Source organism: Nannobrachium achirus (assembly GCF_963921795.1).
Source record: "Nannobrachium achirus genome assembly, chromosome: 1".
NCBI classification, from domain to species: domain Eukaryota; kingdom Metazoa; phylum Chordata; class Actinopteri; order Myctophiformes; family Myctophidae; genus Nannobrachium; species Nannobrachium achirus.
This window is the reverse complement of record NC_137810.1, coordinates 35,400,046-35,415,784: the sequence shown is the minus strand read 5'-3', so window position 1 is coordinate 35,415,784 and position 15,739 is coordinate 35,400,046. Positions and strand designations below refer to the sequence as shown.

Sequence of the window (15,739 nt, the reverse complement as noted above, 5' to 3'; positions counted from 1 at the left end):
AATATTGAAATATGTCATTAATATACCTTAGAGGAGTTGTGTGGAAATAGAAAAAAGTACCCCCTCTTCTGTGTTGCCTAGAACTGGAGGATTGATTTTGGGGTTTGTATTGTAAAGTACAATGTGTGATGTCATCAAGTTGTACTTTACAATACAAACCCCAAAATCAATCCTCCAGTTCTACGCAACACAGAAGAGGGGGAAATTTTTTTCTATTTCCACACAACTTCTCTATAGTATATTAATGACACAGTTCAATATTGAAAATGGGTGGTCTTCCCCTTTAAGGAGAGAGCTCATCAGAGATTAATTTAAATTCCCTCTCCCAAAAAAACATCATGTGATAGCCATAAGTATTATATTTAAGTATTGTATCTGCACATCTTGATCAAATTAAAATAAATAATAATGTAATAAGTATACAATAGCTTAAATGTTGAGTTGTAGTTATCAAATGAATAATTATTTTTGAACATTTCGTGACATTGTTTGAATACGTAATATGTAACTATCTAGTTGTGGCGAGACATAACTTACTCTATGTATGCTTTATTCATGTGGTTTTATTTAGCAAGATATTTATCTATTGTAGTGGAGAAAGGGCTGGACATTGATACTAACACCTGTGTTTCTTCTCCAGGCACAGAGAACAACTTCTGCCTGCATCGCCACCAAGAGACCTGGACCCTGCCAGCGATGAAGGTTGTCTGCCAAGCACCTTCCTTCAATCACCGCTCAGCCTCTCCAGAGTCTCCAACTACCTCAGGACTTCAGTACTTTTGTTTTGAGCCACACTGGCATTGATGGACAGGATGCTTACTTGAGTATTGTACTCAAGTACATTTTTGAAGTATTCTTTTTGCCAGCACTTTTCTTCCACTCCACTTCATTTAAACTGAAATGTTTTACTTTTACATTTCTAGGAAGGGACTCTTGGGACCCAATCATACAAAAATATATTATGAATTAACAAATTATGCCCCTTTACAATCTTAGTGAAAATAGCTGATCTACAAGCTCACAACGCATTGTACCGCAAAGAGTTGGGAGCTTTTGATCTACTATTTTCACTATTTCTGAAAATGTATTTTTGTTGTTTTTTGATTCTTTAAATGTTTTGGTGTGCATTGGTCTAAAAAAAGAGAATGTAGGAGTGGACTACTTTGTCATTTGTACTTTTGAATACATGTACTTATGGTATTTACTTCACTACAAGGGTTAGATATCACAGTTAAGTTCTTATCGGACACCACTTGCGTCCATTTTACAGTAATGCTTTCACCTTTTGTTTTAAATACATTTCAACAGTATAGTCATGTTTTATACAGAAAGTATGCAGTTTCTGTAAATAATAGTGTTATTAAGTAACAGTATACAGTTTGTTATGGCTTGTGTAATACATAATGCATTTTATATGATAATATAAACATATATCAAGCTTCATCTCCTTTATGAGTGTGAAATATAAGCTATGCAAAGCTTTCCATTCCAGTAACTGAAGATTGGCAATATCAATAGAAAAATGTCTGTCTGAATTTTAATTCAGCCTTCAGGTTTGACTGATGAGTGATGACAAAACAACTGTTAACTGTACTGTAGTGTAGACTACATGTTACAAATGAGGTTTGGAAGTAGAAATGTCAGGAGTCAGGACTGATGTCAGTGTCAGCTGACAAGTGACAACCATATTATAGTCTACTCTATTTTAAATATTGAAGGAAACCAAAGCTTCACTCTTCTGTCATTTCGATGGAAGAAATTCAGTTTGGTTTATCAAAGGAAGAGATAGATTGTGAAGTTTTTTTGACTGTGTCAAAGCAAAGACAGCTTGAGGAAGAAACCAGCTTTACCAACACTGCCACCTGGTGGTCAAAATGAGAAATAATCTAAACGTGTGCTAGGTTTCCAAAGACATGATAATATAGCAATACATCTGTCATAGGCCTACTGTCATCTGACTGTCACACATATAGGCCTACCTACTGCTATATAGCACTGATGCAACCCAGCAAACATAAAATAAACAGTAAAAACATACAATAATATTCTATGTGAAACATTGAAATGAAAGTGAAACATTTCATACCAACTGTTTCATATTAAAGCACATAGGGGATACAGTAAATTAACTTTGTTCAGATAATAACATAATTATGGTCATTATTTGCTTTTGACACAGACTGGCCTCATGGATTGGCCTGGACAGATTACTGTCTCCCAATTTGATCCAACCAGGAGAGAAATTCTACAGGTAGGCCTACGGGATAAATAAGTGGAATTGGAAGTGATAAAAACAAAACATTAGTTAATAGTTAATTGCTGGTGGGGGAATCGTTATACATTTCTCAACACAAGCCAACTACATTGTTTGTTGGCTGTAGGAACTAACGCTATGGTAGGAACCGATTCATCGGTTGATGTTTGGTGGTGTTGATTTGGAGGATGTACGCGCCGGCCGGAAGTGGAGCTGTCATTCTGCTCTTTTCTCGCTGCTGTGTCCTTGTTCGCTAACGAGCTAGTTAGCTGCTCTGTCAGCCAAAACAAATGTCCACCCATTGGAAAGATGGTTTGAATTGCACCTAGAGTGAGTTTATACGACACTAGCCTTTACCCGCTGTTGGTAACAGCACTATGTTGCGCGTCGGCAGCAACGTTGCCTGGTAAGTTTGTTTTATTGCCATAACATTAGCTAGCTGCTGGTCACACACTGACAGTGGAGGACAGTGGAGCTGCCATAGAGTTGGGAGCTTTGCTACCTACTAGCGTTATCAGGGTGTATACTAGGATAACACTGTTAGCTGACTGCTAACGGTTGTAAGCACCATATTGTATATTATTATTACGCATAGTTATGTAAACTCTGTCTCTCTCACATCCTCAACAAATGGATAAGCGGACTGTAAATGCAAACCACGTAGCGCTAACCTCTGTGGTTAATGTGGTTCAGCTCCAGTCGCAGCAATCAAAGTATCAAACGTTGCATGAAAACAGATGTGCTCTATTGTAGTACACACAACTGTAGCCACAAACATCTATTGCTAAATGGTTAGTTGTGCCATGGCACATTTTGGAAACAATCAACTGCCTGCCAATGTCAAACTGCAAAACATGCATACACAATACGTGTGGTGTATGTTTGAAGCATTTCATTTAAATTCCAATTTCCTTGTGATCCTTAATCCTTGAATCCTTAATCCTTGAATTATAACACTTGTTACAATCTGTAATCTTACTGCCTAATGCAGGAGACCTGTTGTGTTTGTATTGTGTGTTAACTGTACCAAAATGCATAGTTTGCATAGTTTTCTAGTATGCATTTCAGTGGGTTTGGGAGGTTTAGCCCTGCCCGGTCAGAATACATTAGGTGTCCCTTCAATTTCTTGGAGTTGGCAACCCTAGTGCCATGTCATATCCGACATACAGAATATTAGGACATGTTCCAGCTAGCTAACCTTGCTTGTTTATGAGATGATTTATGCCACTGCCCACTGTTTGTGTTTATCATAGCTTGGCATGTAGGAACCTAGTCTCCAACAACAACATGGGAATCCGGTTCCGAGTGCCCCTGCAGAAGCTGCACCCGTTGTCTCGTGCCATCCACCACCGCTACTCAGCGAATGCCAACCCCCAGCGCCCCCCGCACCGCACAGCGGCCCGGCACTTCACCTCCATGTCCCGGCTGCCCATGCGCCCCCCCAAACCCCCGCCCGGGTCGGGGGGCCAGGGCCGCCAGCAGCAGCGCAACTTCTGGGGGCTTCGCCTGGCCTCCAGGCTGCTGAGGCTGCGGTACATTCTGCTGGGCTCTGCTGCGGGTGGAGGCTACACGGCTAAGAAGGTACACTTGAAATTGTGAATGAACAGTCATGTGTGGACTGGTCAATCGATCAGAATCAATTTAGTAGTGGGGGACAGGAATTGTGAGTGACATAGTTGTTAACTTGTTCCATAAAATATTGACACACGCGAAACGACTACTTACCACAGGAACCCACACTACAGTGCTTTTGTGCAGGATAATACTGAGAGTTGAGCTGTTATGTATGCCAGGATTTAAGACAATCTGCCAATCCAAGCATACTGTATATGCCCTGATGAAGACCCCGAGTGGGTCGAAACATGTTGGCTTTTATTATTCTGTTATGAAATAAAGTACACAGCTTTTACGTCCCTCCCCTCCTTTTTAACTTTTTGAGTGCTCGGATCCTTCCTCTCTTTTTCAAATCTGCCAATCCAAGTTGAAATGACGTTTTCTTTATTTTGACACTGACTCGTGTTACTGTGTAGCAGCCTATATTGCTTAATCCTATTCTATATATTTTTACTAATTAGTTACAACAGTGGTTCTCGATTTGACCCCAACGTTTATTTATTCAAGTCAAGGTTGTGCTTGTCAAGAAACATGCTGTGAATTACACAAAGTGGTCTCTGGCATTCCAGTCTCTGTTTAAACTGCACTGGTGGGTGTGTCCAACCTACACATCTATTTTTAACTCTGACTTGAGACGATAAAGGCAGGACTGAGGAGTATATTATCTAGGGTTTCAACACCTTGCCCTTGTCCATGGCACAAACAGCACAATGGAAGTATAGGAATGTGGGCAGAAAGAAATGGGGGCAGTTCACCTAAAAAACTTGACTGTAGAACTGCAGATCATTTTTAAGATAATAACATAGGATAATGGTCATATGCAGTAGACTTGCATATAGGCATGCATGATGTTTATTTTTCATTTAAATTCAAAAACATAAATATTATGAAATAAAATGGCATCTAAAATATGTGGATTATTTTCAAATACCGATTTGATCAGCCAATACCTCTGTGGCTCCGTCATCACAATATGATGACGGATTAATCATGCATCCCTACTTGCATGAGCTTCCATAACCTTTTAATGGCTTTTATGTTGATGAACATTTATGTCTTTTCCCCCCCAGACTTACGACGAATGGAAGGAGTTCCTACCTGACTTCAGTGAATATAACTGGGTTATACCTGATTTCATCTGGGAACTGAGTGAACAGATTGATCTAGGTACAGTATATGTTATGTGTTGTGTCTTGAAGTGAAGTACTGTAAATCCAGTTCAATTCTTGGAAATATTTTGTGGGAAACAATACTCACTAAAGAGTCTTCTATAAACAAAAGATTGACATCTGTAAGAATGTTGTGGATAAAGTAAGTACTGTATATACTGTATTAGTTCATTGGTAACTAATGGTTCCAGAGCCATGTGGCCCATAAATCAGAAGCCTATCTCTTGTTTTTCAGCGTGAGGCAGCTTGATATGAGATGCATTGGGTACCTTTTTTATAGTCTTTGTTATGATTGGTTATGAGAACCCCAACCTCCCAGTCTCAGGGCGGACACTAACCACAAGGCTACTGAGCTGGGTACTCTTTAGTTCATGGATAAAGGTCAATATACATTATACTTAAAAAGGTGTAATTAAGTTAAGTTACTGCCTTCGTGGCTTCTCCCAGCCATCTTTGTGTACTGTACTGTAGGGCTGCAAGCGAACCTTCGGAGATTCGAACGTTCGTTCGTTACGTTGGCAATCGAAGTTCGAAATTAATGGGTTCAGGTTTTTTTCTTTTTTTTTTCTTTTTTTTACACGAAAAATAATTATCAGAATGTGATCGGCCTATTCAGAATATCACAGTAGTAGAGATAGCCAAATACGAAATAAGTTAGGCCTACCGGTAAACACTAACAGTTAATGGTGACCGTTATAGTAGTTATAAAATGCACCAGAACAGCTTGGAGCGATCAAGGACCGTCCTCCGCTCCAATTCCGCTCCTGTTTGGGGCCGCGAACCATTACAGCGCCTCGCTGACACACGCTTGTTGACAGTAGACTGAGTAGAGTGAGTGAGAGCAGCTGACCTGGGCAGAGACAGACGTGTGTGCTTTGAACAGCGAACACCCAGCCATCCACGCACCCAAAGATTAAACAGCCTTTCTCCTAAGCATGAGCAAAGATGGATTTCATTGCAACCCCCTAAAGGATCTATAATGCGATGTCTGGGGTTGTTACATCGAGACCAGTTTAGCCCGAACGCGACGCGCTCCGACGCAGTCACCAAGTCTAATCATCATCTGTGCAACTCTGCTATACATTGAGCCTGTTCGTCAACAAACTGTGCAACATTTTCTCCGATTGGGTTGGATTTTCCAAGTGTTAGCCTAGGTGTTAATGCGGCCACGCATCCACGCGTTTTCAATGGAAAAAACAGCGCATTTAAAACATTTCCTACACTGTTTTAGCTGGTTAAAGGTACAGTACGTTCGATGGTTCGAACGTCCGAACGTTCGGTTTTTATTCAATTGAACGAACCATCGAAGGTTCGATGGTTCGTTCGGAAAATCCCCCCGAAGTTCGAATCCCTAAAACAGGGCTAGATTACAGCCCTACTGTACTGTAGTTAATCAGTCATGCATGAAGTTAATCGTACAGTACTTGGATAGGAGCCAGATATGTCTGTTTAGTGTTTAGGCTTTCCATTTGTGCGGCTGCTTTCCAAATGCTCTCTCATGGTTCATTTAAACTAACAAATCTGTTTTTGAAGTAATCAAAACCCTTTTCAGTTATTGGTGTTTGTACTTATACCATCTACACCACTGATTCCTCTCTTGTCTTTTGAACGCAGACAAACTGACCAAAGCCCTTCCAGAGATAGAGGAAATAGCTAAACTACTACCTGATATGGACAAAATTGGAGCAAACGTCGCAGAGAACTTTGCTTTCCTCAAAAGCCTCCTGCAGTCTACTGGTGAGTATACAGCCCCGGTGAATCCAGCTGCGCACCTTCATAAGGATCTCCTCACATTGACAATCGTAGAGTTGCCTGTCTATGGCCTCAGTTAAAGTGTTAGTTCACCTATTTTTGACATAAAGCTGTGTGAAATACTTGCCATTAAAATAGTGGTTACAAATGTATTAATTCATTACCAGAGTCCCGTGGTCAGAGTTCTGGTCAGTTTTAGATGAATATAAAGTAGTTCCGGTGATTTGGCAGGGGCTCATGGCCCAATCATTAAAAATAGATGACTCCACAAAACTAGCGTCATTTGTATTGTTGACCTATTTCTACCAAATAGACCAACTTTCGTTCAACTTTGACCCCTCTGTCACATGGTACTATTTTTTGTGTCCAGTATCACTACGCCGCTGCAACGTATTTCCCCAAAACAAGGTGCTTTGCAGTCAGCTGATCAGAAGGAAACCTCGCTCTTTATGGTAGAAATAGGCCAACAATACAAATGACGCTAGTTTTGTGGATTAATCTATTTTCAATGATTGGGCCACGCCAAATGGCCCCCACCCCATTGGAACTACTTAATATTCATTAGAAACTGACCAGAACTCTGACCACGGGACTCTGGTAATCAATTTATACATTTTTAACCACTGTTTTATTGGCAAGTATTTCACACAGCTTTATGTCAAAAATAGGTGAACTAACACTTTAAGTATCAATATCATGAATCTCTATTTAGATGTTGTGATTTCGTGAATAGAATTAAATGAAATTACGCATTTTTGCAAAGCTCAAATCAAAATGTTTGATTTCACCCGATCGAGAATAGTCCTAATTATACAGTACATCCACACATGAAGCTACAGTAAATGCTGCTTTAGGCTCCCATCCAATTAACAGTCATGGCATTAATATTGGCATTGAGCTACACCAAGCGTCTTATACACTAGACATATAGAGCATCTAACATGGTTGTGGTGCCCTGCCTTAAGGTATCTGTGTATTGGACCATATCGCTGCCTGCTACAAGTCCAGAGGAGATGAGTTATTGGACCTGATATCTGTATTATGCAGTATCTGTATTATAGCTTAGTCAAGAGTAAATACAAATAATACAATATGTATGTATTACAGGTTACTGATGATAAACAATAAGTATATCTATTAGCCCATTAAAGCTGTCTTAATCTAAGCTTATTTTCATTTGATGGAAGAAAAACGAAATGGTTCAATTATAATTGGAATATATTGGCATATAAAACCAGGAATTAGACATAGTTTTGCCTAATTTGACCAAATAAAAAAGTCTAAACCATAGTTCAGTGTGTCGATGCGTGTCTAGTTAGCCCTTCATCATAACAAAACTGCATACTGCATAACCCCAGACTACTTTCCTCTGGATTTGCACGGCTGCCCTGTGTCATCCAGCAGTGATCCTGCTCTGACCAGCCTCTGCTTTGGCCTTTTATCATCTTTTTATTTTATGTTTGTCCTTCCTTTCCACCCCCCCCTTCCCCCCCTCCACGTTCTCCACAGGTGTGATTTTGGGTAGTGAAGTCAAAGGAGCTGGTCTGCATCTGTTGTTAGGTGTGTAACCCCCACCCCAACCACGTTCAGTTACAGTAGCACTTTCCCTGCTCCCCTCTCTCCCTGGTTGAACTCTGGGCCTGGCTCTAACAATTATTACATAACCGCCTGCTCGCAATTATTTGAGATAATCTGAAAGTATTTTGCATTATCGTCAGAATCCTTTTCGATCTATCTGTTTAAATTCATCTGTTGAAATAGTTTTCAAATATGAAAAAACAAATAGCAGAAATTGCACATCTACAAGCTCACAATGGGGTTGCAATGCAACACGCTGTGAGTTTGTAGATTGGCTGTGAAGGTATACTACTAAATAGGGCATATTTTGGCCATAGTACATACTTTATTTAGATTATTGATGCCAGTCATTATTTATTTGTCATATCTGCCATGTAGTTTTACAAAAACTAAAGGGCAAAACTGAAATCACAATTTTTATTACAATGAATTGTTAAGTAAAATGTCATGGTCATGACAGCCCTGGTTGACCCACCCCCCTCCCTTGACCCCAACATCTTTATGGTTTTCCTGCTGCTTGTGGATCCGGTCAGCTGTTGGCTGTGGGTTGGAGCTAAGGCGATGATGATGTGTGATGTTCACTGCTAAACAGTTGAGCAGGCTGTTCTTCAGACCTGTGCTGCTGGAACCAGTATTATATGTATGTCCCAACTCCCAACACCTGGCGGGAAAGGTCTAACTGCCATGAGTGTTTTTTTTCTCAGAACTGAAACTAACTTGTGGTTGATAAGGCATTAGCTTTTGGTTTGTGTTCAGTTGAGATTACATAGTTGTCATTCTTTTCACTGAATTCATTAAACCCAAATTAAAAATGTATTAATATCAATTCAGAAATGCAAAATACCTGTCAATTGATCCAGTGCACTTAACAACAGATCCAGTGTGTTACTAGGGCTGTCACAATTATGACATTTTACTTGATGATTAATTGTAACACAAAAATTGCGCTCAACAACTAATTTTGTAAATATATGAACATGTTTAACATGGAAAAGATTATTGCGATTAGGTGATTATGTAATAATTGTGACAGGCCTATGTTTTACCCGTTAAAGGACTATCCCGGTGGCAATGCATGTCATTGTCTATTTACAGCATTGCCTATATATAACATATGTAAACATAGGCCATTTTCCATTTAAAGCAAGGTGGTGTGTATGATAGAATTATTAAATAACTCTATATTCCAATGGCAATCAATGCTATAGAGTGTTTGTTTAGTAATAGGCATCCCCAGCCCTTTAGTAAACATAATGTTTTTTTTTTTGGTTTTATTCAATCAGTCAAGAACGCTCATATATACAAAATGAGTATGACATAACTGGAACAATATAAAATTGAAGCTGATAACTGACCTTTGTGAAGGTCTCTCTTTCCTGAATGGATAAAACTGGAGTGCAAGTTTATATGGAAAATGACCAGCAGTAATGTCAAGTATACTGTACCCTGGGCTAAGCCGTAATTAAAAGTAGCTAAACATGCTAGATAACCGCTATGGTCCTTTTAATGTGGTTTGTCCTCCTCTTCTATTATGACCTAATTTTGACTAAGTTTGAGCTAATTTAACAGGAATCTTCTCTGCCTGTTTACTTTGACTTCCCTGTTACCTTTACCTCTGAGGTGTTCATTCTTTAACAGAGGCCTGTCTCTGCTGAATGCCTGGACAAGCCACCATGTTGGAATGATAAAATGAGCCAAGATTTTTACGTGTAAAAATATGATAAAATTTCTTGCACAGTAACAGTACTAGTAGTGTGTGTTGAAATTATATTACGAAAGGGGGGGGGGGGGGGGGGGAATATGTGAATATTACACTGACTCTTGTCATTGTCATTTTCTTATTATCACTCCTCCAACGTGGTGACATGTCTACTGTAATGCCATTGGCTGCTCTCAGTCTCAACATGATAACTCTTGCTCTGTTTGGGATCACTAGCCATTGACTTTGGTGTTGTCTTTGTGTCTGCTGTGAAAACCACTCAGGTGTTTGGAAAATAGAGCCAGGCCATATTCAATCTTGGTATAGTAAGTCTAGGATACTCCATGAGTCATTTCCACACACAGTAGCTTTCCATTCCAGCCCAGGCCACACCTCTTCTGTGTACCTACCTTACCTTGTTGTTATTAGCTCACTGCCGTCAGCTTCAACCGGCTCCTTAGTGGTCTGATGAAAGCTAGCTGTTCCACTTTGACACTTTGAAGGGCGGTTTATTTATACTGGTTGTGTACATGTTAGAGTGCATACCAGCACCTTGACTCCCATAACTCCTGCCATGTGGTATTATATTATAGAAGTCAGTAGACTTAGTTTGAATGAGGCAATGGCAGTTGCTGTCAGAGCTGTATGGCAATTTTCGTTTGTATGTTCAACTAGCCAGAATGGCGGTATGCATAATGTTGGTCCAGAGTTTTCCAAACACCTGAGAATTAATAATTCAGAGGCTGCTTCTACTAATCAAGGGTGTATTGTACACAAGGGCAGTGGTTCCCTTTTTGTGTTGTGAGTTGGTCCTTTCGGATTTTGTGACAACCACACTGTTATTTCAATACAACTATACAAACATTAATGACTTATTTTAAAATGTACTATATCAGTACTTTGTGCACCCTCATTTTCCCAGTACAGATGCAATTTACACACACAATCTAAAATAACGGATCTACAAGCTCACAATGTGTCGCATCACGACGTGGTGAGCTTGTAGATGAGCTATTTTTATCTATGAATACAAGTGCCATGAGATTTTGACTTGCCCATTGGTGTGCCTCTGGCACAAAATGTTTGAAAACCACACTTCTCTGTCAGTTGCTGGTCATGGGAGTAGTTGTTTTAAGTTTCAGCTTGGAGCATTCTGCTCGATACTAAACAGTGTTTGTCACATGGTAACTGTGGTGTGTGTCCTTGTGCCTGCTTCGATAGAAACACCAGGAGATGCTCCCTTAAAAGCCACAGAGGCGGCCCCTGCTGCTGCTGCTGCAGCCACAGCAGAGAGCCCTGACAAGCAGTACAAGAAGGTGAGCCTGTAACTGCCATGCTGTCTCTATTCCACCTCCACCGCCACAAACACACACAAACACACACACACACACACAGTCCAATGCTCTGTGTTCATACTTTCACAGTTAAATGAACACTGAGGATTCTGCTGTGCAGTCTGCTGGTACTGACCATTCACACAGCGGCCATTGGACTCTTTACAGGAGTCCCCGTGTGACCATATGCACATTGCGGCTGTTTAGCTCTAACGTCACACTCACTCAGGGGTGGAGTTGCTGTGTGAATATGGTGAATTGTGCTTTGGCTTATCTCACTTCCACTTCAGTGTCAAGAATCATAAAGGAATTAATCAGTATTCATCATTAAAGCTACACAATGGTTTGCAGAAGCAGATTTTTTAGTTATGAAATTGAGCTGACATTATTTTATATTTAATAATTATTTTGGGTCATCTGTGATTCATTTTGCTGCACTGAATGTGAAAGTGAGTCCTTTATATTCTGGCTGCTAGCTTTGTCTTAAAAAAGCTATCTGGCTGCTAGCTTTGTCATAAAAAAAAGCTATTTTATATGAGTGATTGTGAAATGGCACCACAAGAAAATGGTTCACTTTGTGAGAGTAAAGACCTGCCCTGAAGCAGAAGCTGTCAGCTAGTACCACTAGAACACTGATTCTCAACCTTTTAATGTTAATTAAAGGACCTCATGTTTTGTATACATTTGGCCACAGACAACAATTTTCTATCTCTGGAACCCCAATATGCACTGTAAAAAAGTGTTAATTTAAACTAGGGGGGAAATTTAATTAATTTAAACACAGTTCCATTTGGACCACTGGTGGTCTCCGGACCTGGTGTTGAGAAACACTGCACTAGTATACTGTATGTAATGGTACTGGGTCGCCAACATGTATACATGGAACTCATCCTGACAGAGTACAACACGGTAGCTCATGTTTACATTGTTATCAATGACCATTGCTTTTTTCTTTCCCTCTCATGCTCCTCAATGTGGTTGTTTTTCCCCAGAAGCGTCAGCATTCAGGAGGCCCTGCATTGTTTTTGCTTCATGCTGTACAGCAGCCTAGTATGGCAAAACCACTTTGTATGCCGTCTATGCACCTTTTTGTTTCAACCCTGCTGACCTCTCTCTCCTATCTTTTCAAGTCTGTCATTTTTGTCTGGTACCTCTTCTGCAAAGGTGCTGCGTGTGTTTTAATGCTGTTTGGATTTATACACTTCCAGTTACGTACATGTATATACTTCCAGTTCAGCCGGATGTGTGACCACATAGCAGTGGCTCGAACCAGAAGAAGATGTTTTTCCTCTCCTCTACCATGCTTATAGTCCAATGTCGTGGTCCCAACATGAATATATGAAATACCAAGTACGATCTAAAGGTACATTACTGCATTTACCGAATGCACTTTACAGAGCAAGGAAATACAATTTCTATAAAAAAGAATCATCTTTAAGTTAAATTGACAGCCCTCCTTGTTGAAAGTGACTCTCCTTGCTCCATGTTAATTGTGTATTCTCCCCAAATATCATAAAATAACTTTGAGTTGGGGACCACTGGACTAAAGCCAAGCTCGCTTCCTCCCCTGCAGCCTGACCTGCTCCATCCCTTAGATCGACATCCCAGCGCTTGCTTTGCTTATTTCATCATCATCATCATCATCATCATCATCACAATGTTCATCAGACTAGAAATTATGATCTCATTTGCCAAACGCCTATGTGCTGAACCACATTAAAATATGTTTTTATGTACAGTATGTTGGAGGAAAACAAAAAACATACCATATCCTAAGTGAACAGTCAGTAAATAAAAATACAGGAAATAGAGGAAACTCAAAATCAACAATACAGGAAACTGAAGACACATTTAAATGGTCCTCAGTAGCTTATTTAGTAACGTGCAGTGCTCAGAATCAGTCCACTTGGTTCATATAGTGTATTTCTTTAGAGAACATAATGATGATGGGTTGGATGGTATACTATAGCCTGTTAGTTTGACTTGTGTTAAAATCATCAAGGCCATAATGAGTCATGCACTGTTCTCTGGATTACTGCGAGGGAAGAGAACGGAATCTCCATTGTGTGCCACTTGCTAATAGGCGCTGGTTGCTCTAACCATATCAGTCGCCTCCCCTGCTGCTCTCAGTCTGGCAAAGTTTTGCATCTCCCCACATGTGGTTGAGAGAGACTTCACTTTGTTGGGTAACACTGATAATAGTGGCAAGATTCAGCCCAACACCTTGATTCTGTTGACCTTGACTGAATGGTGACAGATTAGAAACAGTCTACACCCTTGGCCAGTAGCAGTGGGCATGACGTGTGTTACATTGCATAGGCCTTGTGTAAATAGGTGGTTGCAGACTTGTGTTGTTCTGTTTTGGATCTGTGTATTAGGTGAAGCCCATGCCTGGTGTGGCGCACTGGCCTGGTTGTTGTGCTTCTTGCTACTTCCTGTGTCTCACTGTGCCGTCCCTCAGCAGGGTCTGCTTGGCGAGCTCATTCTCATTCAGCAGCAGATTCAGCAGCACGAGGAGGAGGTCCGGCGGGCTGCCGCTGCGGCGGCGGCAGCAGCTAATAGCGCGCGACCCCCACCGCCAGAGCCCGCCCCCAGTCCGCCACCACCTCCACCTCCGCCTCCACCTCCACCTCCGAACCCGAGCCCAGCCACCGTCCCGAACCCCAGCCCCAGCCCCCCTCAGCACAAGCGCAAGGTGAAGGTCCCCAGCTCAACTTGGACTCCCCCCAAACACCAACCCCCTGAAGATGACACCAGAGAGTAGAAGACCTTCTGGACATGTAGTTAGACCAGTAATGCAGTAGCGCCCAGAAGGCCAGAATCCTTACCCTTACCCTCTTAGATGTAGAAACCCTTTTACTGGGCAAGATCAACCAAATGAACCCATGAGGAATGCAGTTTAGATTGAACAAACACAATAAGTGATTGTTTAATTCTCATATTTGATATGAGAAAGAAAAACATTGCACCTCTTGTCTTGTGGCCAATGTATTATCAAGCGGTTATCATGGCTTAATAGTTTGACATAATTTGATCTGGACATCTCAGCCCTAGACGCGGAACACATTTACCTAAAAAAGCTGCCATTATGAAAATATGATAACATTGCCCTCTCTGCAATCGGTTAAATACAGTATGTTAAGTATCGCTTTGCTGTTGGAATGGAATACAGCCATTTGCTCCCTCCCCTCATACGAACAGCTAAGCCTGATTTATACTTCATCGCACGACAGAGTCGCCCGCCGAAAATTGAACATCTACAAGATCACCGCGCGTCTCAATGCATTGTGAACTTGTAGTTATTTTTGGTGCGCGACTCGTATTCAGTCATCAACAGCACTGCTCTGATGTGCAGAAAAACACTGCATGGTTTGGAGTGGCACTCTGACGCATGCTGTGAACTGCACTTTTTACTGCAGCTTTGACCCGTCCTTGTGTGACAATCTCAAAGGCTTTAACAACATCACGTGATTAGCAGGAAGGGATAGGTCAAGCATTGCCACCGTTGTCGTATAGACTACTAAATCATTCTCCACAACAAAGGAAAGACAAAACATTACGAAACACTAAGGAATGAATACCGCTAGAACCTCAGCTACTGCACCCACGCTGTTTCAGGATTTTACAGCATCGTGGTAAAGATATTAGTCTCAGTGTTGTTTGTGTTTTTGTGTATACTGTAGGTATATATGTGTGTTTAATTCCCTGTCTTCTGCCGCCAATGCCCTGCTTCACTATCGCTCTTTCCTTCTTTCTGTTCTGTCTCATCCCTAAAACCTGAAGAATGGATTGCAAACATGGTATTGATGGAGGAAAATGAGGTGTTGCCAAATCAGGAAAAACTAAAATACTACACCGTAATGATTGTGTACGGTGGTATGATATGATTCTAGATCAATGCTCAGCCCTCTTTTCCAGGGTCAGATTTGCGATCCCTGTGTGTGATTCTTAGCCTGCTGATTTGAAGCTGAAACAGACCTGAATGAAACGCCTGAAAACTGCCTGAAATGTGATTTAAAAATGACTTCCTGTCTCTTTTGCATTAACTTTGTCTTTTCTCCACTCTGGTGCTCACCACTGTAATGTAAAGTGCACGCGATAAACCATAGCAGCTAGTGGGGCTCGGTGTGTGTGGAGCTGCGCGATAGGGATGGTCTAATTTTCCCGTTTCCCTCCCGTCACCCAGTCTTCAGATAAAGAAAAGATCGACCAGCTTCAGGAAGATCTGGTCCGAACACAGGTACAATAAAAACCCTTCCAGATGTTGTTTTGTCCTAGGGAGGGGATGAACATGCATGGTTGTATGCGTGTGATGTTGATTACTGTGTCACGGTAGGAT

General features: G+C 41.0%; 1 protein-coding gene across 4 annotated transcripts in view; it reads left to right on the top strand.

Moving 5' to 3' along the window:
- Window positions 1-2,541: 2,541 nt before the first annotated feature.
- opa1 (OPA1 mitochondrial dynamin like GTPase) overlaps window positions 2,542-15,739 on the top strand; it is a 67,085-nt gene continuing 53,887 nt past the window's right edge. Inside the window, exons 1-8 of one of the 4 annotated variants that reach the window (XM_080743241.1) lie at window positions 2,542-2,660; window positions 3,508-3,835; window positions 4,939-5,035; window positions 6,652-6,774; window positions 8,299-8,349; window positions 11,288-11,382; window positions 13,865-14,095; window positions 15,587-15,640. In XM_080743241.1, the coding sequence (XP_080599367.1) occupies window positions 2,632-2,660; window positions 3,508-3,835; window positions 4,939-5,035; window positions 6,652-6,774; window positions 8,299-8,349; window positions 11,288-11,382; window positions 13,865-14,095; window positions 15,587-15,640 (1,008 nt within the window). In that variant the 5' untranslated portion in view covers window positions 2,542-2,631. The remainder of the gene's footprint in view (window positions 2,661-3,507; window positions 3,836-4,938; window positions 5,036-6,651; window positions 6,775-8,298; window positions 8,350-11,287; window positions 11,383-13,864; window positions 14,096-15,586; window positions 15,641-15,739) is intronic. The other 3 variants (XM_080743242.1, XM_080743243.1, XM_080743244.1) reach the window with 3 other exon arrangements.